At 40.5% G+C, this 24,325-nt stretch overlaps 1 protein-coding gene and 1 long non-coding RNA gene across 3 annotated transcripts in view; one reads left to right on the plus strand and one right to left on the minus strand.

Annotated features, from left to right (window-relative positions):
- Window positions 1-365: 365 nt before the first annotated feature.
- On the minus strand, window positions 366-6,721 carry LOC108701616. The gene is made up of 2 exons (XR_001933202.2): window positions 6,566-6,721; window positions 366-465 (listed from the first exon to the last, which is right to left on the minus strand). It is a non-coding gene; the product is annotated as an uncharacterized LOC108701616 (long non-coding RNA).
- A 189-nt stretch (window positions 6,722-6,910) lies between these two features.
- The window catches only part of tbc1d24.1.L (TBC1 domain family member 24 L homeolog), a 35,033-nt gene continuing 17,618 nt past the window's right edge, over window positions 6,911-24,325 (plus strand). Inside the window, exons 1-2 of one of the 2 annotated variants that reach the window (XM_041575419.1) lie at window positions 6,911-7,107; window positions 22,517-23,544. In XM_041575419.1, coding sequence (XP_041431353.1) covers window positions 22,580-23,544 — 965 coding nt within the window. In that variant the 5' untranslated portion in view covers window positions 6,911-7,107; window positions 22,517-22,579. 2 annotated transcript variants of the gene reach the window in all.

A 24,325-nucleotide genomic window follows, 5' to 3' on the forward strand; every position in this document is an offset into this window, starting at 1 on the left:
ATAAGTAATCTCTGCTAGTAATCTCTGCTACCTGCTGGTGACAAAACTCTTGAAACTTCCTTAGCATTGGTGTCAGTGTCACCAGTGGTAAACACATGAATAGTGCAACTGCCAGCAAATGCAAGAGAAGGCAATTCTGGCAGTTACAATTCATATATTTAAGGTAAGGTGGAATCAAATATCACCATGCAGTATGGTAAAAGGGTACGCTATATATAAGCTGCTGAAGGCAAGAGTGAACTGCCATAAAGGGTCTCAGCAAGGAGATTAAAATATGAAGAGGTGGTCAGGTAAATTATGTTTATATTACACACATACACACCCTGGCCCCCATTCACCCACCACCATATATGTTACTGAGGTGCTTCACTTACTGAAATGTCTTCATTCTCCATTTCTATCCTTCTCTTGTGTCCCATGATCTGCATATCGGAAAGGCTTTCTTGTTGTTTTGAATATTCTAACCTGTGATATCATTAGAAAAGTATTGGATTGGCATTAGAACTGTGTATTTCGGTGCCATTTATAAATATAATCATGAGCTACAAGTCTTAAAAGTGACATATACTCAGCGTGTAACAATGTTAAACTGCTCAGTGTGCTTTTCCAAGGACTTTTGCTTTATTTATTTTTTATATTTCTTGATAGAATGCGAACAGTTTTGACAGCACTTTTCATGGAAGTGTAACCTGAGTGCCCCCTACTGGTCTGCTGGACGAGGGCCATGCATAATGGCAAAAGCTTATTTTAATATAGCAGGGAGCTCCGTTCTAGTTCAGAAGATGCTTTCTACTCCACTAAATTCATTTTTGCTGTTCTGCCAGGCCACACAGCAGCCAGGGAGTTCAGGTTACACCTTCATGATATAGTATTGTAAAAACGGATAATGTCATGAAACAGAGGAAAAAAAGTTTACATTCTATATGTCCCCTTTAAACATAGAATGTTGTAAAAAAAAGTGTTTGTGTTAGAAATTCCACACTGAAATAGAGTTGGCTGATTTATCCTTTACATTAGTTTGGCAAGAGGATAATAATCAAAGGCATGTAAAATCAGAGAGATTAAGCTGCAAGTGTATTTTAAAGACACCTTTTTACACATGGGCTAATAATGATCGTTTTTAGTAGCCAAGACATGCATGTAGTTGTAAGGGAGCCGACATGATGGGATTTTTTCCTATCAAGGTGGTAACTAAATTCTAATACATAGTTACATAGTTAAATTGGGTTGAAAAAAGACAAAGTCCATCAAGTTCAACCCCTCCAAATGAAAACCCATCATCCATACACACACCCCTCCCTACTTTTAATTAAAATTCTATATACCCATACCTATACTAACTATAGAGTTTAGTATCACAATAGCCTTGGATATTATGTCTGTCCAAAAAATCATCCAAGCCATTCTTAAAGGCATTAACTGAATCAGCCATCACAACATCACCCGGCAGTGCATTCCACAACCTCACTGTCCTGACTGTGAAGAACCCCCTACGTTGCTTCAAATGAAAGTTCTTTTCTTCTAGTCTAAAGGGGTGGCCTCTGGTACGGTGATCCACTTTATGGGTAAAAAGGTCCCCTGCCATTTGTCTATAATGTCCTCTAATGTACTTGTAAAGTGTAATCATGTCCCCTCGCAAGCGCCTTTTTTCCAGAGAAAACAACCCCAACCTTGACAGTCTACCCTCATAATTTAAGTCTTCCGTCCCTCTAACCAATTTAGTTGCACGTCTCTGCACTCTCTCCAGCTCATTTATATCCCTCTTAAGGACTGGAGTCCAAAACTGAACTGCATACTCCAGATGAGGCCTCACCAAGGACTTATAAAGAGGCATAATTATGTTTTCATCCCTTGAGTTAATGCCCTTTTTTATGCAAGACAGAACTTTATTTGCTTTAGTAGTCACAGAATGACACTGCCCAGAATTAGACAACGTGTTATCTACAAAGACCCCTAGATCCTTTTCATTTAAGGAAACTCCCAACACACTGCCATTTAGTGTATAACTTGCATTTATATTATTTTTGCCAAAGTGCATAACCTTGCATTTATCAACGTTGAACCTCATTTTCCAGTTTGCTGCCCAGTTTTCCAGTTTAGACAGATCACTTTGCAAAGTGGCAGCATCCTGCATGGAACCTATAGTTCTGCACAATTTAGTATCATCTGCAAAAATAGAAACAGTACTTTCAATGCCCACCTCCAGGTCATTAATAAACAAGTTGAAAAGCAAGGGACCTAGTACAGAGCCCTGCGGTACTCCACTAACAACACTGGTCCAATTAGAAAATGTTCCATTTACCACCACTCTTTGTAGTCTATCTTTTAGCCAGTTCTCTATCCAGGTACAAATACTATGTTCCAGGCCAACATTCCTTAATTTAACCAGTAACCTTTTGTGTGGCACTGTATCAAATGCTTTAGCAAAGTCTAAGTAAATCACATCCACTGCCATCCCAGAATCGAGGTCTCTACTTACATTCTCGTAAAAAGAAATTAAGTTAGTCTGGCAAGATCTATTACGCATAAAACCATGCTGGCACAAACTCATAGTATTATGATTTGCTATGAAGTCCAGTATCTTATCCTTTATTAACCCTTCGAAAAGCTTTCCTAATACTGACGTCAGACTAACTGGCCTATAGTTTTGAGGCTGAGAACGGGATCCTTTTTTGAATAGAGGCACCACATTAGCAATTCGCCAGTCTCTCGGCACAATGCCAGATCTCAATGAATCCTGAAAAATTAAGTAAAGAGGTTTGGCAATCACAGAGCTAAGCTCGCTAATTACCCTGGGATGAATACCATCTGGCCCTGGACCTTTGTTAATCTTAACATGTTCAAGTCTCTTTTGAATTTCTTCATGTGTGAACCATGCATCATTAGTTGTATTACTAGAATTGGGAGTGTTAAGAAGGAAACCTTCACTTACTGGTTCTTCATTTGTGTACACAGATGAAAAATACGAGTTCAGAATCTGCGCTTTTATTTTGTTTTCATCAACCAGCTGACCCCCCTCTGATAGTAAAAACACCTTTCCTAACTGGTATGGATATGTCATCAGTTATCCAGAAACCAGTTAATCCGAAAGCTCCAAATTATGGGAAGGCCATCTCCAATAGACTCCATTTTAATAAAATAATTCAAATTTTTGACAATGATTTCCTTTTTCCCTGTACAGGTATGGGCCTGTTATCCAGAAGGCTCGGGACCTGGAGTTTTCTGGATAATGGATCTTTCTATAATTTGGATCTTCACACCATAAGTCTAGGCTGAATTTGCTTCCAATAAGGATTAATTATATTAGTTTGAATCAAGTATAAGGTACTTTTTTAATATTATAGAGAAAAATGTGGATAATTTGGATAAAATTGATTTTATGGGAGATGGCCTTTCCATAAATCGAAGCTTTCTGAATAACAGATTTACAGATAATGGATCCCATGCCTGTAAAAATAAAACAGTACCTTGTACTCCATCGCAAATAAGATATAATTGGTCCTTGTTGAAGGCAAATATTGGGTTTATTTAATGTTTAAATGTTTTCTTAGTTCACTTATGGCATGGAGAGCCAAATTACAGAAAGATCACTTATTCGAATAACCCCAGGTCCCAAGTGTTCTGGATAACAGGTCCTATACCTGTAGTAGATTGATCAAGAGTAATTGATTTATTGCTATGGGCACTTGTACCCATGTACCCATGTTCATAAATCAACCCTAATGTGAACAAACTTAAAGGACAACTTAACACTCCCCCCAAACCTTAGCCCTCCCTTTAGTGTCCTCCAACGCAATGTCTATTTCACTGAAAAGGTTTCCTTTGTGTGAACCCACCATAAATACGCAGAGTTGTGCAGTACAGTTCAAAGGTGCCATCTCTTCCCTTTACTGGAGTAGTGTCAGTTTGGTGACACTAAGGGGCACATTTACATAGGGTCAAATATCAAGGGATAATTAACCCTCGATATTCGACCGTCGAAGTAAAATCCTTTGACTTCGAATATCGAAGTCGAAGGATTTAGCGATATCGGTTCGATCGAAGGAATAATCGTTCGAATCGAACGATTCAAAGGATTTTAATCCATCGATCTAACGATTTTCCTTCGATCCCAAATTGGCTAGAAAGTCTATGGGGACCTTCCCCATAGGCTAACATTGATGCTCGGTAGGTTTTAGGTGGCGAAGTAGGTGGTCGAAGTTTTTTTTAAAGAGACAGTACTTTGATTATCGAATGGTCGAATAGTCGAACGATTTTTAGTACGAACTGTTCGTTTTGAAGTCGTAGTCAAAGGTTGAATTAGCCAATTCGATGGTCGAAGTAGCCAAAAAAATACATCGAATTTCGATGTATTTTTTATTCTATTCCTTCACTCGAGCTAAGTAAAGGTGCCCCCAAGTTTGCAGAAGCATGCACAACTGAAGCTAGCTCCGGGATCCACTCCAACTGTGCATGCTCCTGCGAACTGCATATACTGCGAACATGGCACCTGGGAACTCCCTGCACAACTGAATGTTTATGGCAGGTTCACACATAGGGACTTATGGTTTGGTGGGGGAGGTAGGTTGATTTCACCTTTAAAGGGGTCTTCCCACAACATGCTTTTTCATAACAAGAGATAATTAAAGGGGTTGTTCACCTTCCAACACTTTTTTCAGTTCAGTTGGTTACAGATAGTTCACCAGAAATAATGATTTTTTCCAATTCATTTGTATTTTCTATGTGTCACCATATTGATGTGTAAATCTAATTTTTCAACTTCTAAAGCAGCTCAGGCGAGGGGGGGTCGCCGACTCTCTAAACTGTTCTAAATTGATACATTTAGTTGATACATTTGTTATATTTAGCCCTGCTGAACAGAATTCTTGAATTTCATTACAGGCAGCATTGATACAATAGTTGCTAATACTCCAGAGATGCTGCTGAGAAATGTATCCACTAAATGTTGCAAAATTATTACATTTCAGAGTCTGCACCTGAATTACTGAGCTGCCAGACTGAAACACCAGAGACAGGGACAATAAACTTTAAACTTAGATTTTGGAAAAATTATAAAAAATTTAAAATTGAAAGCAACTGGAAAAAGGTCTTTATTTCTGGAGAACAGTCTGAAAACAACTCAACTAAAAAAGTGTTTGGAAGGTGATTATTTTCAATGATTTTAAAGGGAGCCTGTCACTATTACCTTCAAATCGTTCCTTATAGGCTTTTTGCACTTTTGCAATTTACAGTATTTTTCCAGTTTCAGAGCAAAGTTTTTATTTACTGCCAATATAATGAATTTTGTAACCACAGCGCCACCTGTCAGCCAGCGCTGTTACAAAAAAAAATGAAGACTAACTTATCCTTTATGTGAATCATTTGTTCCTAACGTGAATGTCCTGTCAATCATGCTTTGGTGCACAAGGCACAGGGTGCTCAAATTGTGCAAAAGTCTGACATGGTTTGCCTTATTGCAGTAGGAACAATGGTGCTAGAATTATGGAAAAGAATGGCTGCATTGTGGGTAAATAAAAAAGAAATTATTTGCATGTTGTAAATTAGTCCTAATCAGTGTCGGACTGGCCCACCAGGATACCAGGAAAACTCCAGGTGGGCCCAGGTGTCAGTGGGCCCTCATGCTGCTAAATATTTGGCCTATTTCATGGTCATTTCCTATTACTATGAGAACAAAGAGGCTAAATAGATGGAATAATAGATTATAGTACAGTATGTAAAGTAAACAGAATAGGCAAATAGAGGTTGAGTGAGGAGAGTAGGAATAATAGAACTGAGAGTGGGCCCCTGGTCTAAGGTTTTTGGGTGGGCCCCTGGTGTCCCAGTCCCAGGGGCAATCCTGGCCCCTCTGGAAATTCGCTCTTAAAGTACCAGGAGCAGCATTTTTGCTGCCCCCTGGTACCTAGTGGGGCGCTGCCACCTGACGCGACAGCCTCAACTCGCCTCATTGGCGAAGCACCCCGGCCCAGTCCGACACTGCTCCTAATGTCTTCATTTATATTAGCCTTTCTGGCTTTTTGCCTAACCTTGCACAATTTAAATACAGGTTTAGGGAGTCTCAAAAAGAATTCCTAGACTCTCTGGATTGTTTGTCTTGTGGATGGCTCCTGTGTATGATCTGTCTGTTTTGTTTGAAACAGAGCATGGCCAAGACACACTTAAAGGAGAAACAAACCCCTTATTAAAAAAAATCCTGCCACCTTTTGCTAACTTTTTTACCGGCTGGTGGGGGTGGGTACAAAAAGGTGGGGGTGTGACGTCAAAGGGGGTGCAGTTGTGCCATAAAGGGGAGGGGTCACAGCGCAGCCAGGACAAAAATGGAGGAAAAAGCTAAGTTTACTGGGGATTGGGGGCGGGTCGAGAGGTCTTTTTAAGGGTATTACAAATTTACATTGCTAAAATACCAGCCGGGTGGCAACCCTAGCCCTGACCCCCCAGTCAGACCCTGGGCGCTGCTATAAGGTGCCATAGAAAGTCAGTATTTATTGGGCTGGTGGGGGCTGCCTGGGCCTCTGAGTGGACTGATTTGGCCAGGGCCTATTTTAATTCTCAATCCGGACCTGCTTACCAGCTGGTATCTGCTCGCACTTCTAGGCATCAGTAATTCCTTCCAACCTGCATTCTGATTGGCTGCCTACGAGTATAGTTCGCACTTGACTACTAGAACCTTCTGTATATAAAGATAAATTTGGCAACACACACCGATCTAACACCTGCATCACCTTTCATCACACCGGCCGGCGCGTTAACAGGATTGGGCGTGGCCGCTAATTGCGACAGCGCCTCATTGTTAGGGAGGGGCTGGAAATAAGAAACAAATAGGAGAATGAGAGGGAGGGGAGGGGCTTGAAATAAGAAACAAGGTGGAGAATGAGTGGGAGGGGCCGTAAGACGTAGGCTACGCGTTTGTTCCGAAGGCACGTGAGGGGGCGTAGCGCCTCTCGTGAATCGTCTGTGAGTGAAAGCGAGAGCTCTGAGTGGGTGGAGCCAGCTGACAGCGAGCAAGAGGCGGAATGGCAGGGACCCGCTCAGCCTGAGGGAGAACGACAGAGGCACATTAAGAGACCGGCTGAGGAGAAGAAGAAGAGACTGTAAGACAGAGGCTGCGAGGTGAGGCTTGTGACAGACAGTCCGTGGAGCTCAGGGTTCCGGGTGTGGGGTCTGTCTGAGGCAGGTGGTACCCAGGTCTCTGTATAAATAAACAAACAGCTGGATATATGGAGGGGAGCGTTTGGTTGCGATGAAACTACAGTTCCCAGCATTCCCAGATTTGCATTGAGGATGCAGGGAGTTGAAGTTCAGCAGCAGGCGTCAAAGGTCTCTAACCTCACCCCGGGGGCGCGGATAATTTAGGCTGCAGGAGTGACAGGGCCACTGCCCACCTGTGAATGGCCCGCTGAGCGGCTTAATAAACCAATAAATACGGAACGCATTTTAGGACATCCTGCGGCGAAATGCATCTCCTTCCTGCGATGTCCTTTATGCCTTTTTGTGTTTTTGCCCAGTGAAAGGGAATGCAATATTCATTGATTACACAGGGATTCGTATCAAGATCTGCCTGGCTCTGTATTGTCTGCCCTGCTGAAACCAGAGTGTAGCTGAAGCCAGATCATTAACTGCAGAGAACTGACTTGTGCTACATTGTTTCAAGAGTCTGTTGTGTGTGTATATGTATATATGTATATATGTATATATATATATATATATATATATATATATATATATATATATATATATATATATATATATATATATAAATTTTTTATTTTTTTTTCATTGTTTGGAAATATTGTATTTTCATTGTGCAGAACAACCCCAGTCTTTAAACAGAGACCCCCTTTAATTAAAGGGATTGTTCACCTTCCAAACTCTTTTTTTTTTCAGTTCAATTGTTCTCAGATTGTTCCCCAGAAATAAAATTTAAATTTTTTCCAAAATCTAAGTTTAAAATGTAATGTTCCTGTCCTGCAACATTTCATTGATCCATTTCTCAGCAGCATCTTTGGAGTATCAGACACTCTTGTATCAATTCTAACAGCTGCCTGTAATGAAACCCACAGATTCTGCTCAGCAGGGACAAAGATAAGAACTGTATCAACTAAATGGATCTATTTAGAACAGTTTACAGGGTCAGCGACCCCCACCCCTTTCCAAAAGTAATTGGAAAAAGTCGTTATTTCTGGTGTAACAACTAAATTTCTCAATTTAGAACCGCTTACAGGGTCGGCGACCCCCCCCCTTTCCAAAAAGTAATTGGAAAAAGTATTTCTAAATACAGCTAGGTGTCTATCTAAATATATGTCTATATCTCTCAGGAAATATATATCTATCTATATATCATATACACTTTATGTATGGTGATTATATGCCTTGGGAGGTGTGGATACATAGAGCAGAAGTGACACTTCAATATAAACACTAGGGGGTGATGTTGCATTGGTTGTTGGGGAGAATTTCTCATCCAAGGCAAGCAATATGGAGCTCTGTCTCAGTAATGCATTGAAGACATTGTCTGTGCACCCCATTGGTCTGCTCTCGTCCATTTTTGTCCCTGAGTAGTGAATATGGCATATGTTGCCTTGAAAAATGTGTGTAATTCTTAGGGAGTGCTATTTTTGTTCTGGGTCAATGTGCGATTACGATGAATGTAATTTTCATGATCTGCTAAAATACAGAAGTGCAGTTACCAGCAGCAACCAATCAGGTCTTTCATTTTATTTCAACATGCAGTAGACTCATTGAAACCTTTGGACAACGTATTTCTGTGCTGTCAACTGATCAGTGATCTAATTGGTATTCTGGCCTCCGTGGCCACAGGTTGTATGAATGGATGGTCTGTGTGAGAGGCGTGGGGTCAACTGATTATTCAGGAGCCCAAATCACAATATTTACTGCTATGTTCCCTTGGTCATTCATGTAGCAGAACCTCAATAAATGGCCACCTGCCTAGCAGATATAAGTCATCTACAGTTTATTGTATCTGTAGAGTAGCGCATGGACTTGAGGCACAATGTACCTTATGCATAGAACTCCAGTATCAGTCAGGCACAGGTCTGTATCACTGAGTCTGTGTTCAGCGCACAGGCCACATATAATAGTAGAATAAGGCTTTTCCACAAAACCAGTGTGTTATCTCACATTTCCTATCCCTTTCCAAGGTTATGGAAATAATACATTCAAAGCTTAATAAGAGGGAATGCCTTAAAGGGGTTTTTCACCTTTATATAAACTTTTAATATGATGTTGGATGTCAATTGGAGACAATTTACAATTGGTTTTCATTTTTTATTTGTGTTTTGGGTTGTGTAGCTTTTTATTCAGCAGCTCTTCAGTTGCAATTTCAGCAATCTGGTTGCTAGGGTCCAAAGGGCCCTGAGACAGTAGCCCCAGGCCCCCCAGGGTCGCACTGGGGCTACTGTCTCAGGGCCCTCTGCTGCGCCACGCACGTGTTTTTTCTGCAAACGACCCAAAGAAGGGAGGTCGCGGCTGGAAGAAGAAGCACAGGGTGAGGATCTAGGCCAGCAGGGCCCAGGAGTCAGGGGCCCACCAGGTTTTTTTTCCTGCCTGGGCCCCCAACCACACTGCCTACCATGTATTGATTTTAATAAGAGACTGCAATATGAATAGGAGAGGCCTGAATAGAGTAGCCTTACAGAGCATTTGTTTTTAGATGAGGTCAGTGACCCCCCTTTGAAAGCTGGAAAGACTAAAGGCAAGTAATTGAAAAGCTATAAAAGAAAATTAACATTGAAGATCATTTGAAAAGCTGATTAGAACTGATCATTCTATAACATACTTAAAGTTAACTTAAAGGAGAAGGAAAGGCTAAAATTAAGTAAGATTTATCAGAAAGGTGTATATAAATACACCAGTAAACCCTCAAAAGTAACACTGATCTGAGTCCTCTGTCAAAAGAAACACAGCATTTCTTCCTTCTATTGTGTACACATGGGCTTCTGTATCAGACTTCCTGTTTTCAGCTTAAACCTCCAGGGTTTGAGCATGCTCAGTTTGCTCCTCTCTCCCCCTCCCTTCTGTAATCTGAGCCCAGAGCTATGAGTGAGCAGGGAGAGACTTGTGCAGGAAGTGATATCACGCCAAGCTAATATGGCAGCTGCTATCATAAACAAACAGAGAGCTTCTAGAGCGGTTTACTCGGGTATGGTAAAGCATTCTACACAATAAATATATTCTTATAGCTTGCACTATTGTGGCTAATCTATTGGCAATAAACTGCTTCGGTAGCTTTCCTTCTTCTTTAAAGATGAACCAGCCCTTTAAAGGGGTGGTTCATCTTCAAGTTAAAGGGGTCCATGATTTTTATGGTGTAGTTTTTAGTTCTAAATTACACTGCTTACACTGCAAATAATTCTCTTTACAATATAGATTTTGATCCCTGAACCAGCAAGTGTATTTTTATTTTAGTTGTAATACTGGTGTGTAGGCGCCATCTCAGGTCATTTTGTCAGATCATGTGCTTTCAGAAAGAGCCTTTAGGCTGGAACCGCTTTCTGGCAGGCTGTTGTTTCTCCTACTCAATGTAACTGAATGTGTTGGAGTGTGTCCTGGATTTTACTATTGAGTGTTGTTCTTAGATCTACCAGGCAGCAGTTACCTTCCCATTGTTCTGTTGTTAGGCTGCTGGGGGGAAAAGGAAGAGAGGGGTTATATCACTCCAACTTGCAGTGCAGCATTAAAGAGTGACTGAAGTTTATCAGAGAACAAGTCACATGACTGCCGGCAGCTGGGAAACTGACAATATGTCTAGCCCCATATCAGATTTCAAAATTTAAATATAAAAAAATCTGTTTGCTCTTATGAGAAAAGGATTTCAGTGCAGAATTCTTCTGGAGCAGCACTATTAACTGAAAAATAAACATTTTTTCCAATGACAGTATCCCTTTAACTTTTAATATGTTATAGAATGGTCCATCCTAGGCAACTTTTCAACTGGCTTTCATTTTTTTCTCTTTATAGTTTCTGAATTATATGCCTTCTACTACTGACTATTCCCTTTTTTTCAAATATGAGACCCCATCTAAGAAACAAATGCTCTGTACAGCTATAAATGTATTGTTATTGCTAAATTTTATTTCTCCTATTCATATTCCAGTTTCTCATTAAAATCAGTGCATGGTTGCTAGGGTAATTTGGACCCTAGCAACCAGATTGCTGAGATTGCAAACTGGAGAGCTGTTAAATAACTTAAAAACCACAAATAATAAAATTGCAAATTGTTTCAGAATATCACTCTCTACATCACACTGAAAGTTAATTGAAATGTGAACAACCCTTTAATTACACAAATACCAACCTGTGTCAAACAACTGTAAGTATTGAGTGGAAATCTATTGAAGAGAAGCAAAGCTATAGTATCCATAACTCTCTCATGAGACAGAATGTCCTTCTCCAAAGTGATTTCACATGTCTCCCATTAAGTTATCAGTGCAGTGTAATTACATTTCCAGACTGTTTAACAAGGGCCATGTTGGGTAGAATCAACAAAGAGGTCACATGTGGGGGTTATTTGCGCAACTTGCCCAGTGTGTCCATCTCTGCTTGTCAGAAATATGAAAATATCACAAGACATTGGTGTAACCATTTTCATGGTCATATGCTGAATTGTCCGCTAACCCCGTCTCATCAGGGGCATAGTCATCTAGTGAGGGCATTTGAGACTCTGGTCCATGTTATCATTGAGTGTGAAGAGGAGTTAGAGTTTAAAGAAATCCCGGACTGGGTCATTATCCTCTTAAAGGGAACTTGTCACCAAAATTCCAAATCCTATTTTACGATGTTCATCAAGCAAAATAAACTTAATTTACACTTAAAAAATTTGGTATTTTTTAGCCTTGGAATTCACAATCATATAAAGCAGGCAGGCACCATTCTGAGGACACTGTTATTAAAGGAACAGTAACACCAAAAAAGGAAAGGAAAGCTCATCCTTATAAAAGGTTGGGGACCCCTGGCCTAAGGCATAGAGGAGGGGCAGGCAATATATGATTGACAGCTGAGATGAGTTTATCACAGGTATGGATTTTTTAATAAAATAAATAATTTGGGTTTCATGATAGTTTGAAAATGACTTCTATTATACAGCTTTTTTTTTTTTGTCTGGTGACAGGGTCCCCTTTAAGGCATGGAATGTGGTTTAACTTCTTTTTTCTTTTTTTTTAATTTAATGAAAATGCTCCTCCTTGCTATTTAGCCTGATTCTGCCCAGCTTTTTAGCATGGCTGCTGCCACATTGATCTTGGGTGTGGTTCCATGTGAGTTACTCGGTAGGCTAGCCTATCAGATCTTGCTCAAAGTGTCGCTGCTCAAAGTGTCGCTGCTCAAAGTGTCGCTGCTCAAAGTGTCGCTGCTCAAAGTGTCGCTGCTCAAAGTGTCGCTGCTCAAAGTGTCGCTGCTCAAAGTGTCGCTGCTCAAAGTGTCGCTGCTCAAAGTGTCGCTTTTTAAAGTATCCCTGACATGTTCCTTAACTAATTTGTAACATGTCAGTATCTCTTTAAATCCTGCCACACCCTCAATGTGTAACTAATTCTAAATATAACCTTGGTTTGACCAGGGTGGGACTTGGCATGCGGGCCCCTGGGAATCATCCCAGAGGAGCCTGCCAACCCAAACCCGATCCCCACCTGCAATGTTCCCCGATCTCCCCAATCACCGCAAAGTAAGTAAAAGGTGCATGATGGGGGAGGGGCTGGATGTTGGTGGTGAGCGGGGGCCCCTGAGCAGGTGTGAGGGCCCCTGACGTTATAACTTAACATCTGCCAGTACTGTTTAATGATAACAAACTAAGGGAAATCATGAAGGATGGATTTAAATTTGTTAGTCAGAGGGCACCGACTTTATGAGAAATGCTAGCCCTGAGTGAAATCAAGCCTAATACAGTAAATTCAAATTGGCTTAAAATACAAGGTATGTACTGATGTGGAGCATATAGGTGTGTAACATGCTCTCGGATACACGTGTCAACAGCTTTCAGCAGTACAAGAACAAGAAAAGAATATAAAATAAACCAGTTCATCAATTACATCACCAGATATGTGGTACATCTGTTAACTTGCATGCAATGCATGATCAAATATGTAGGATGTACAGAACGTCCTTTAAAGAATCGATGTTTGAACATATGAATCAAATAGCTGCAAAAAGTGAGGACACTACAGTTTCAAAACTCTTCTTACAATGTAATGGGGGTGATTTGTCTCTCATATGTAAACAAGGCATAGCGAGTGTGGCAAGACCAAGTGGAGGAGGAGAAAAACATAGAAAATTATTACAAATCGAGGTTTAAAGGATTTTTCATCTGGATACATGTGAGCCAAACGGACTCAATATAAAATGGGATGTAAGGGCAGAGACACGCTCAGATTTGAGGAGATTAGTCGCCCAGCGACAAATCTCCTCTTCTTCGGGGCGACTAATCTCCCCGAACTGCCTACCGCCGGCTACAATCTAATTTGCCAGCGGGATGGCAAACGGTCTGCTTCATTTTCCGAAGTTGCCTCACAAGGAAACTTCGGGCGACTTTGGAAAACTAAGCACTCAAGAGTGCTATCCCGCCGGTGATTTAGATTCTAGCTGGCTGGAGTCAGTTCGGGGAGATTGCTCTCGATTAGGCGACTAAATCTCCCCGTATTCGAGCGTGTGTCTCTGCCCTTAACTGCTTTATATAGAGGGAATGGTTAGCTATATAGTGATGATAAAATCTGTTCATCCCTTTAACTCTCAAGTAATTTGGCTTTTTGTTCTTTAAAAAATGCTGGAGGCAAAAAAAAAATGAAATATGTAGAATGAAAAACAAGGAACAACATAAGTAATGATATAGCGATCTATAAACAAAGTAAATAAATTTGTCTTTAAGTGTTCAAAAATAAAAATAGGAAGAAAGCAAGATTAAAAAATAACCAATAACTATAAAATAAAATATATTTTTGTAGCATAACATAAATAAGGCATAAAAAGTTACATCTTAACTTTAATACAAAGTGGATGCAATTGTTTATTAGTTATAGTTTATTTAAGTGGATAACGTTTGGTAAAAGAAACAAATGTTACATTTGTAAACTACATGGGCGATATAGCTCTGATCCGACGCCACGCGTCAAAACACTGGCATCAAGTCAGATTCGCTGGAAATAAGGTAAGAAATAGAAATGTCGGATGAAAATCGCCTCGTGCATCCAAAACAACACGGCTGTCAGATGCAGATGCTGCATGCAGCGTCTGCATCCGACAGTCGTGTCATGTCGAATTCACGCTGCGACTACATCCGACATTTCTACAACTAACCTTATCTTCATCACAACCGACCTGACGCAAGAGTTTTGACGCGTGGTGTCGGATCAGAGCTAAATCGCCCATGTAGTTCTACCCTTAAGGTTCGTTGAATTTTAACCGCATCCAAGAAGTCTGTGAAGTGCGCATCCATAGTGCGGTTTTTGTAGCCCCAGTGGGCCTTGAACACCCTAGTCAGACGCTGGTGTTGACCAACTGCAATAATTTTAATTCTCAATCACTGAGGCCGGAGAAACGCAGAAAAGTAGGGTTCAATCTGTTCAGACCAAAAAATTCTGTTCTGCAAAGAATTTTCTTTGGAGGTGCCATGGATCCATACACACAATGTGATCCGACTTAAAGTGCCTACAGTTAGGCCCATAAATCTTTGGACAGAGACAACTAATTTTGGTTCTGTACATTACCACAATGAATTTTAAATGAAACTACTCAGATGCAGCTGAACTGCAGACTTTCAGCTTTAATTCAGTAGGTTGAACAAAAAGATTGCATAAAAATTTGAGGCAGTAAAGCCTTTTTTTTAACACAATCACTTCATTTCAGGGGCTGAAAAGCAATTGGACAAATTAAAAAAACTGAAGGTAAAATGTTCATTTCTAATAATTGGTTGAAAACCCTTTGCTGGCAATGACATGATTCATGGGCCTAACTGTATATTGGGATCCAAATGTTGGCCAAACTATTGAGTCAACACAAATTGACCTCACATGTGGGTGGCTGAGTCAGCCAAAGATCTGCTTGTTTATATCTTTTAAATTTCCAAAGAAATAAGAAAAATATAATAAAACAAGGTTGGTTGTGTTCTAGTTATTACTCATTCACTGTAATTTAGGTACATGCTTATAGCAATGGCAGTTCCCCTTTAAGCTTCCCTACTTGGAATTGTGTTGAGGAAAGAGACCATGAAGCAATCTGTATTTGTAGCAAGTAAGATCAGAAATAGTGGCAGTTAGGGGAGGTGCAGGACGGGGAAATGCTTCTAGAGCAGGGGAGAGGGATGGGGGGAATCCAATACGGGGACCTGTGGCAGAGGGGGCCCCGAAGATGCATGTTGAGTAGGGATTGAATCCGTAATTGTTTTTATGTATATTTATTCATAATTTATTCATTGTGTTTCCTGGCCGGCCAGTGTTTTAGAGATTATTTGTAAGCAATAAATTGTACATTTTTAATATACTGGCCTTGTAATCCACCTTCTATCTTTTTTTTGTTTGGTTACGTGATTTCCCTTCCTGCCCCTAATTTATATGGAAATTAGGTTTTGGTTTGGCCAGGTACGAGGATTTAGCCCGAATCCTGCTGAAAAAGGCAGAATTCAGAATCAAATCCTGGATTCAGTGCATCCCTAATGCTGAGTCATGGCTAGAGTGGATCGGGGCCTCTTTCTACTCGGGATACCGGCTAATAACCTAGTTGTGTCGAGGGGCTGCTAAATACTATGGGGCCCCATTATTTCTGATGGTCGGCCCTGGGGATGTCAACAAAATCCTGTTTATTAAGGGAGAAAATTTAATTCTAAGCATTAATAGACACATTATACCTGAAACATTTTCTGTGGTTCAATGTGCAAATGTAATTGCGATTAGGAGCAGCCGGATGTCGGTACATACACTCAATCTTGTGCAGTTCTGCATGCACATGCAAGGTCGCTGGTTGCCATGCAACAGCAGAGACACCCCCCTTACGTAGATATATCACTGTTACACTGGGTGGGAAGGAAATGCAGCATCCCAGTATATATACATTTTATTCTCCCTGTGCTATAGGCTGGAACTGAAGTACGGTGTACATTTGTAAGCATTAAGGCATTTTTTGTACTGATTTCCTCAACATTTTTAATGGGCAGTGTCCAATAAATCCCTAATACCCTGCTGCTGACATGCTGTCTGTCATATTACTCTGCACAGTCTGCTCATCTCGGCATGTTCTGCCCTGCCCATGTTACAGAGATAAACGCTTTATTCACATGCTGTATAGTGAGTTAAGCTGGCTGTCCATGGTAAGATATGCTTATTTGGTGGCAAAACAAGGATGATCCTATGGTTTAACCCTATGATCGGATCATAAGAGCGATCTGGAGAGGCCGCATCATGAGTGTGTTGATGCAGCCTGTGTCTGTCCAACAGATAAAAGCTGACGGCTCGTATAGCTATTTGTGGCTTTTTCCTGCCAAGCTCAAAACACAATAGGGCTCACAAGCCAGCATATTTTTTCCCTACAATTCCTATGTAAATCTGGGCTTGTGCAACTTGCATTCGATGCACCGATGTAAACACATATTAGGCATTCGTCAGTCGCAAGTTCTGATGGACACAGTTTCCAGAGGATGTGTGTTAGAATAATGACACTTTTGCTGTGCATTGTTCATAGCAGCATTCACTTTCAATAAATACATATATAAATACAACCGTGCAGGCAATGCACATTTATATACTGCAATGCACATTTATATACTGCAAATAAGAGCATTGGGTGCCCCAGCATCACAGCAATGTTATTGCCGGTAGAGGCAATATTTATTAATTTATTAAAACTCAAATTCATCTCATATTTTTATTAAGCCAAGCTTGACCAAACTCCCATACACGATTTTCAATAAAATGAGTGGAAAAAGTCTCGTTGGGGAAAAAACTCCAGTGAAAACCCTCATTTTTCGTATTTGAGGCCCGAAACGCTTGATTTTTTTTCAGGTTATAGCCCAAAAACCCCAAGTGGTATATTTACTAAGCGGCGAAAATTCGCCAGCGGCAGCTTCACAGCCATCGCAACACTTCGCCAGGCGAAAATTCGCTCAAACATCGCTAATGTTCCATATGTTAGAAAATGTATGGGGAACCCGGTTACAGGCTATCACTCTGAAAAAAGGAAAAGACGCCAGTGTTTATTGGACTTAGAAACTTTTTCCACTAAAAAAAAATGATGTAAGTAACAGAAGCTTGAGGAAGATCAATGCACTCCATTGCACTTTGCCTGGTCTGAGCTGGCGAAATTTTTTTGGATTATTGGAGAAAACCAGGTGCAGATTATGATCTCTTCAAATTGTAAAAGGGACATCTCCCATTGACTTATACGGATTTTCTGATTCTGACCTTTGGCAGCTTCGGGGTATGGATAAATCTCGAAAAATTTGAGGATTTTTTTTCCCATCTAATCTGTTTTTGCCCAAAAAAACAAGTTTAGTAAATAACTCTGTGTTGCTTGGTGTGAGTCCTGCCGTATTCAGTATTAATAAGTGCAGGTCCCAAGGGCTCCCCACCCTGCGAGGATCACTTAGCTTTTGGCTGCAGGCCTATGGGCATGGCTATTTTAAGAATGTCCTTATGTTATTGATCGGCCTTCCCACAGCACCGTGCTAATGATTTTACTCTCTCAGAGCCTCGTTTGTTTAATTACCTTAACTCCATCAATATAATGAAATGCCATTCATGACAGATGAAATAGTATACGATGGGCTGTATATGGCATGGCAGCATTTCCATTTCTGGTAGTAAGCGGAAACTGAATACAATAATCTGTTGTATTATGCAGCATAATAATAAACTATTTATGCAACATTTCTGACTGCAAGATTGGTCGTGGTCCTCGCTTTTCAGGTATCTTGTGGTTACCAGCAGAAGAAATAGGGCTGCCGTACACATCACATCAATAGAATCAAGCACTTGGGAAACGGCAAGCTGGAATATTAGCCGACTCAGTGACTTTTGGATTTAAATTGAACTGCGCCTTTTGTTTTCTCCTAATAAAGTGCCGGCACCTGACCACAACGCAATTAAATCCCATTAAATTAGAATGTAAAATAATACAGTGCAACACAATGCCCGTTGAGCATACAAAGGCTGATGGGTGGTGACATTATACAAATACATTTGTCCTGAGACTTGAGCTGAAGCCAGACCTAGGCTTGGCACAGCCAGCTCGGATACTTTATGCCATCGGTTTGTGTGTGTGCTTCACAGGGCCTGCAGCTATACTAAGGAAAATCGAACTGCATTTAATCTCATTACAGGAACGTATTGAACCGCGAGATGATGCTGTAATAGATCTGCTCTGTCTCGTGCCCATTCGCTCACTCACTTGCCCTGTACTTGTGTCATACACACACTGGCACGCTACATAGCTATGTGATGGGATTTGGCAGGGAATGATACACAGCAGAACTACATCAGCAATCCTTAACCTAAGCAATTAGAATTGTTTTTGTGATTGTTCCTAATTCATAAAGCTGCATCATCTTCCATCAGGGCTATACAAGGATAGATATAATTATGTGCCTTCGTTTGTATCCGATTAAACTACGGGGCAGATTATCAAGAGTCAAATTAAAAATTCGAATTTTCAAAAAAATTTTATGGTCAAAACTTTAAAACTTGATTAGGGAGCTATTCAAATTAAATTTGAGATTTATCATAATCTGTCCCTTTAAGAACTCAAATTCGACTATTCGCCACCTAAAACCTGCTGAATTGCTGTTTGTCAATGGAAGAGGTCCAGGGATCAATTTGGAGTTGTTTGCAGCCTTCCTGACATTCCAGTTTTTTTCGGAGAAAAAACTTGAATCAAGTTTTTAAAATTAGATCGAATTGCTGGGTGGGCGCCCCTAGGCCGTGAGGTCCCAGCGCCCGCTCACGCAGGTCGAAAGAGCGCTGGTGTGCAAGCACCCGGAGCACTGAGGAGCATGCCTCCCCGAAAAAAATGTGCCGCCCGGGCCTATGTGGCCTCGCCACAAATCCAGGCCTGGAATTTGAGTTTTTGGTCAATTTAATTCATCCAAGTTTAAAAAATTTGATTTTATTAATAAATTTTGATTGGTCTAATTTATGGGAGTTAGGGGAGTTTTTAAAAACTCGCATGAAATTTGACCTTTGATAAATGTACCTCTTACAAGTGTAGCCATAAGTAAATATATATTCTTGCAATTCTACGAACAAGCCAAGGATATTTTTTTTCAAATTAAGTTTATAATTCTACTGATTAAAGGGGTTGTTCACCTTTAAGTTAATATCAAACATTAAAGAACTTGGTGCACTATGTCAGTAACTGTACCATTATAAATCAAAAAAGAAAAAAATGTCCAAAACAATGTAATGAGGAGAAAAATACTCACAGTTCACCCCAGTCCATGGGTGCAAAAATCTGGTAAAGCAAAAAGTTGAGAGACCAAAATTATAATAAAAATTCAAATAATTTATTAGGACATACAGGTGACGCGGTCCTAATAAATCATTTGAATCTTTATCCACCTTTAAGTTAACTTAAAGTATGTTATAGAGTGGCTAATTCTAATTATCGTTTTGGTTTGCCTTCTTCTGACTCTTTCCAACTTTCAAATGGAGGTCACTGACCCCATCTAAAAAACAAATGTTCTGTAAGGCTACAAATATATTGTTATTGCTACTTTGTATTACTCTTCTTTCTATTTATGTCTCTTTTTCATATTCCAGTCTCTTATTCAAATCAGTGCATGTTTGCTACGATAATTTGGACCCTAGCAACCAGATTGGTGAAATTGCAAACTAAAGAGCTGCTGAATAAAAATCTAAATAACAAAAAAAAAACACAAATAAAAAAATGTAAACCAATTGCTAATTTTTGTAGAAGGTGAACAACCACTTTAATAAACAAGTAAGTATTGCAATAAGTTGGTGAAAGCCTTTGGATAAACTAGTGATCATTTCCGTCTGTATTCCCACATATGAATAGTATGTGACCATAGCCTACTCCTTTTTATATATGTGACTGTAGGGGCTCTGCTGAGCCAATCAAATCGACCTTAAAGTGGCAGTATACCCTCTTTTGTTAAAGTTGCCCCATACAAAAATGAGATCTATTTTCTCTGTATTGGAGTTTCATGGAGCAGTGCATACACATATTAGCTGCATGTGATATTCGTAACCAGCTAAGCAACGTAACCTGGTATATAAAAGTACTTTACTACAAAACGGGACACCTGAAAGTGATCTTCCAAAAACAGTTTTATTCTTTTTTACATAGAGAAAACATTTTTAAAGTGGACCTGTCACCCAGACTCACAAATGTGTATAATAAGTCCTTTTCAAATTAAACATGAAATCCAAATTCTTTTTTTTTTTAAAGCATTCATAGCTGTTGTAAGCTCATTTAAAGGATCTCAGCTGTCAATCAAATATTGTCTGCCCCTCCTCTACGCCTTAGGCATAGAGGCGGGGCAGACAATCAATTTCACTTTCCATTCAGCACTTCCTAGATGTCACTGCTCTCCCCACATTCCCCCGTTCTCTTAACCATTTCATTGTGTAGCCAGGGCATGGGGATGGACGTCAGGTCCCCCATTCTGGTGCACAAACTAGATTCTGAGACGATGCAAGGCTTTCCTTAATAACAGTGTCCACAAAATGGCTCCTGCCTGCTTGTTATAATTATGAATTCCCAGACTGAAGGAAACAGGATTCAAATAATTTCTACAGCGTAATTAAAAGTAAATTTTGCTTGACTAATGTGATAAAATAGGATTTTGAATAATTTTTTTGGAAGACTGGTCCCCTTTAAATTCAAATTAAATTTGTAACATACAGTTATGGGATCCCATTTTCAAAAACCCACCCATAAGCTCTGAATTACAGGAAGGCCATCTCCCAATGAGTCAATTTTAAGCAAATCTAATGTTTTAAAAATGTTTTCCTTTCTAATAATAAAACTGTAACTTGCACTTAGTAGTATGTAAGCTGCATGAAACCATATTGGTGACGAAACAATCCTATGTTTATTAGCAGATTTAAGGTATCAAGGTTACAGAAAAAAAAACCCGGGTATGAATTTAAAAATTGTAAAGTTATAAATATAAACTTTCCCATTGATTATTCGTACCTGGTACTTATCTCTGCACTATGTTTATTACACTGGGATTTCGACAGCGCTTGCTCTAGTCTTTTAATGATTAATGCTGGTTTCAAATTATCTGGGTCAGTGGTGATGTTATCCTACATAGTACTGGTTTACTGCATTAACAGAGACTAGTTAACCATGTTGGGATTTTTATCTCTTGAACATTTATTTGCTAAGTGACCTCTTATGCTACATTAGTCAGGAGCAAGTGTAGAGAGAGCATAAAGGGACAGACAAATGCCTTCACTTGTAATTATTTACTAGGGATGCACCGAATCCAGGATTCTGCCTTTTTCAGCAGGATTCGGCCGAATCCTTGTGCCTGGCCGAACCGAATCCTAATTTGCATATGTAAATTAGGGGCGGGTAGGGAAATCATGTGACTTTTCGTCACAAAAGAAGAATTTTGTCCACTTTTTACTTTCCTGCCCCTAATTTTCATATGCAAATTAGTATTCGGATTCGGTTCCATATATGGCTGAATCTTTCACCAAGGATTCGGCCGAATTCCAAAATAGGGGATTCGGGTGCATCCCTATTATTTACATATATTTTTTAAAAAACTTTGACATTTTTTTTCATGTAACTTGGGGAGTTGCTTAGAATGACCTTTCTTTTTTCATTGTGTACAAAATCATTTTTTTTTTTTTTTTTTTTTGGTGAATTTAATAAAAACTATTTTAGCGGCATAACTAGATATTACTGGGCCACACAGCAAATTATTTCCCAGGCCCCCAAAATGTTTAGAGGTTGACCTGTTTTACCAATTTTTATTGAAATTGTATATGAATTAGGGTCTCATGGGGCCCCCTGTACCTCCTGGGCCCCCTGTAGCCACAGGATATGCTTCCTCTGTAGTTGCACCCCTGTTAAAAAATGAAAGCTTTTTAACGTAATAAAAATATAATGTAGTGTTGCCCTGCACTCGTAAAACTGATGTGTTTGCTTCAGAAACACTACTATAGTTCATATATATAAGCTGCTGTGTAACAATGGTGGAAATTGAAAAAAAGCTATATGGCACAGGTTAAATAGTGGATAACAGATAACACCATTATGTTTTACAGAGCTTATCTGCTATCTACTGTATAACCTGAGCCTCTTCTCCTTTGAATGTCTGCTCCCATAGCTACACAGCGACTTATTTATATAAACAATAGTCGTGTTTCTGAAGCAAACACACCAGTTTTACCAGTGGCACTGCATTATATTTTTATTAATTTAAAACACTTTCTTTTTGTTCCTTTCAATCTCTACATGGAAGTATCACTAAGAAAACTATAACATAGTCACAGGAGAATGGTAGCAATCTATAACAAGAGAATGATGTGCTATGATCTTTGTCTTCCAGGAGATGCCAGAAACTGAAAAGGGACATTAAAATAAGTTACCTTTACACGCAACATTCCCGACCATGGATGAAGCTGAATATGGCCGTTTTGTGGACTGGGACAAGATGGAAGCTGGTGGGCAAGAGCAAAGCCCTAAGGTGCTGAGCTGTACAGACTTCCAAGAATTGAAGCAGATGGCTCGCCAAGGACACTGGGCAAAGAGTCACACACTAAGGGCTAAGGTGTACCAAAAGCTGATCAAGGAGATACCCTGCCGTACTGTGACCCCCGACGCGTCTGTGTACCGAGACATAGTGGGTAAGATCGTGGGAAAGCGTTCTGCAAGCAGCCTCCCTCTCCCAGAATTTGTAGATGACCGCCAAATCCCCAGCTACAGTTTGAATTCCGAAGGCACTGGAGCTGTCCGGAAAATAATCTCATGTATCTCAAACCAGTTCCCAGACATTTCTTTCTGTCCTGCTCTTCCGTCCTTGGTGGCGCTGCTTCTCCATTACAGTCAGGACGAAGCCGAGTGCTTTGAAAACGTGTCCCGAATCTTGGCATGCAATGACCCCAATAGAAGACTTGTTGACCAAACCTTCTTGGCGTTCGAATCCTCCTGTATGACTTTCGGAGATCTTGCCGGCAAATATTGTCAAGGCCCCCACAAGCTCATGGTGGCGGTGTCTGAAGATGTACTGGAGCTCTACTCTGACTGGCAAAGATGGATCTTTGGAGAACTGCCTTTCGCTTACATTACACGCGTGTTCGATGTGTTTCTGGTAGAGGGTTACAAAGTGTTGTTTCGTGTAGCCCTGGCTCTCCTCAAGTTCTTCCATAAGGTTCGAGGTGGGCAGCCTATGGAGTCAAACAATGTTAAAAGAGACCTTCAGATGTTTGTGAGAGACCTCAACAAATGTGTAACTCCCGAAAAGCTTTTAGAGAAGGCATTTGCTATCCGACTGTTCTCACGCAAGGAGATACAGTTGTTGCAGATGGCCAATGAGAAAGCCCTACAGCAGAAAGGAATTACTGTCAAACAGAAAAGGTAAGAACTCCGGACATGGCTTGTTTATAATAGAGTTGTCATTACACATAGGAGAAATGTAGGATGTTACTAGTAGAATACAGAGTGGAACCTTGTTATTTAACCCTTTGACTCGAAGTGGGTAGGAGGACTTGTCTTTGTTCCTAGCAGCTCAGTGGTAAAGCGGTATAACATTGCCTCTGCCACAAATTTGCTTTTCAGACGTCTTCAACTCTTAGGGTCAGGGCACATGCTCAGATTCTCCTCTTCTTTGGAATCTCCCCGAACTGCCACCAGCCGGCTAGAATGTAAATCACCGGCGGGATGGCACTCGGAGCGCTTCGTTTTCCGAAGTCGGCCAAAGTTGCCTCGCAAGGAAAGGCAGTTTGGGGAGATTAGTTGCCCCGCACAAGAGGAACTTTGTAACTGGGCGACTAATCTCCCCAAATTTGAGCATGTGCCCTGACCCTTAGGGTCAGGCCACACGAGCAGATTCGGGGAGATTAGTACCCCAGCGACAAATCTCTTCTTCGGGCGACAATCATCCGAACTGCCTTCCCCCTGCCCTCCGCCAGCTAAAATGAAAATCGGCTGGGGGGAAGGCACATGTGGCGCTTCATTTTCTGAAGTTTCCTCGTGAGGCAATTTCGGGCGACTCCAGAAAACGAGGCGCCGCATGTGTCTTCCCCCAGGCAATTTTCATTTTAGGCAGTTCGGAGAGATTGTCACCCTGAAGAAGAGGAGATTTGTCGCTGGGACGACTAATCTCCCTGAATCTGCTCGTTTGGCCTGACACTTATGA

The sequence above is a fragment of the Xenopus laevis genome, chromosome 9_10L (assembly GCF_017654675.1).
Source record: "Xenopus laevis strain J_2021 chromosome 9_10L, Xenopus_laevis_v10.1, whole genome shotgun sequence".
Taxonomy (NCBI): domain Eukaryota; kingdom Metazoa; phylum Chordata; class Amphibia; order Anura; family Pipidae; genus Xenopus; species Xenopus laevis.